Raw genomic sequence first — 2,330 nt, 5'->3', positions numbered from 1 at the left:
TAAACTATCGATAAAATTACTGGTATTTTCATTCGCTGTGTGTGTGTATGTGTGGTATGCGGGTGACGATGATGCTGACAACGACGGCGATGGCAAAGACAACGGCATCAATGTGGACGATGACGTTGACATTTTGCTATTGCAAATTTTTGCCGCTATTGCATGGGTATGTGTTGGTGTTGGTGTTGTTGGTCGGTTTCTTACTGCTGCTGTTGTGGTTGAATTAATTGTATAGTTATTGTTAAAAGTAGAATTAGCATTAGGGTTATTGTTGTTGCTATTATTATCATTATCATTATTATTACTATTAATATTATTATAACTATAATATGAATAATTTGTGATGGTTTTTTCCTAGTTTTGATCGCCTATGTGTTGCGCCTGCGCCGCCGCTGCTGCCGCCGCTTGTGCTGCCGCCTTCTGCGCTTGCGCTTGTTTTTCCTGCTCGTTAAGCTCTTTGATCGCCTGAATTTCCTTTTTCAATTTCATTCGTCGATTCTGGAACCAGATCTTGATCTGTCGTTCGGTGAGGCAGAGAGCATGCGCCATTTCGATTCTTCGCCGGCGGGTCAAATAGTGGTTGGTGTGGAATTCCTTTTCCAATTCGAGCGTCTGGTAGCGGGTATACGTTTGCCGACCACGTCTTCGGAGGCCATTTGTACCTTAAAAAAAGGAGAAGCGGAGAAGATTGGAATAATTTATGCGAATTATACGTATGTATGTATGTATGTATATAATATACATTGCATGATAAGGAACTTGGTGGACGAGCGCGAGAAACAGTCTTACAAAGCTGATGTTTTTATGTTAATGAGGAAAGGTGTGCGATATGTAGCTTAACGCTGAGTTATTTTGAATTCCACGCAAATAAATATGCACCTGTGCAAATAAGTGTACACATGAGAATATTTCATGTTTTCCAATTTCAAAATACCGAGAATTTCTGCCCAAGTTTACAAAGTACTTCGATCATGTTTCATTTTGGATGTATTTACGCAAATATATTCTGTATATGCTTTAGAAATTTTCCAGAAAAAGAAACTTTTATCTCCCACAATCTATAACAAAAAATCAACCGCCATCTTTTATAGATTTCTTTCTTTTACTAGTATACCAGCGTATACAAGCACATACAATACATACTTAAATTATTTTAAGCAACAACTCCAAGAAATTCCACAAACTGTGCCCTAATTAAAATCACTCTGCTTAACTAGAAATCAACGCGCTGGAAACTTTAAATCCGAGTTTGATTATAAAAGTCACGTACTTGATTTTAAGTTGAATAATGGCGTCCAATGAAAAACAACAACAATATTATATATAGAAAGGTGGTTGCGGCGGACTAAGACTGCTTTTTAACTAACATTGAGGCATTTCGTAAAAATGAGGAGTTCTTACCCTTCCTATGAATTCCAAACAAATAATACGCACATACATATATATGTACCTAATAAAAAAATACAAAGAAATCAAAAGCGCCGAGAGTCACTGCCAGAATTGGATCGATGCGCTGATGCTTTCGCAAGATAAATGAAGCAGAAAAGTATGTTTTGTAATCTATAAAAAGCAGCGAATGTTTTCTTCAAACAAAAAGAGACATTTGACAATGTGGGACGACAGCACATACTCATATATACATATGTACACATATTTATGCGTGTTTTTATTTGTACATACATATGTACATATACACGTGCATATGCCACCCTTCCTGCCTGTTTCCACATCTGTTTGCACTTGCGAACGCTCATTTGTCGTTTGGTTGATGATGGTAAACTTCTCACCTTTTCTGCGAAATGTTAACGAGACCAACAACAAGTGAAAATAAATCAAAAATAATACTAAAAAAGCATTGGCTATGATCATTTTTGTTGCAGTCATAAATATCAATTTTTTCTGGTAATGATCAACAGTGCAATGCTTTGAATGCTTTACCAACCAACAGATCTTTGAATGTGGCAAGTTAAATGCAGTGCAAATGGTTGCACGTGGGTTGTTGCCGCTTTGCAACGTTGCACTCTGCTCTGCTGAACCGCTACCCGATCGTGGCTGGAAAATTGGCAATCGACGCGCTAAATCGCATTTCATTTGCCTCCATTTTATTTTATTTCTTTTGACTTTTTATTGCCCGCTGATGCTGTTTGCGTTGAAGCTGTTTGTGTTGAGGTCGCAATTGCTTCGAGCCCGCTGAGCGCAACTGACAATGATGGCCCGAGAAAAATGTAAGCATAGCTAAGAAAAATAATTTGAACTATGCGCTTGGAGAAATACGCATAGAGAAATCAACCATTTCGAGAAGAGTTTTTTACATTTCATAAAAGAATTTT

At 37.6% G+C, this 2,330-nt stretch overlaps 1 protein-coding gene across 1 annotated transcript; it reads right to left on the bottom strand.

Moving 5' to 3' along the window:
• Positions 1–354: 354 nt before the first annotated feature.
• LOC128867734 (homeobox protein abdominal-A homolog) lies at positions 355–2,091 on the bottom strand. The gene is made up of 2 exons (XM_054109229.1): positions 1,947–2,091; positions 355–662 (listed from the first exon to the last, which is right to left on the bottom strand). The coding sequence occupies exons 1-2, from the start codon at positions 2,089–2,091 to the stop codon at positions 355–357; spliced, it is 453 nt and encodes a 150-aa protein (XP_053965204.1).
• Positions 2,092–2,330: the final 239 nt, after the last annotated feature.

The sequence above is a fragment of the Anastrepha ludens genome, chromosome 2, assembly GCF_028408465.1.
Source record: "Anastrepha ludens isolate Willacy chromosome 2, idAnaLude1.1, whole genome shotgun sequence".
NCBI classification, from domain to species: domain Eukaryota; kingdom Metazoa; phylum Arthropoda; class Insecta; order Diptera; family Tephritidae; genus Anastrepha; species Anastrepha ludens.
Note: the sequence above shows the minus strand (reverse complement) of the source record. Positions and strands in the feature narration are given on the sequence as shown.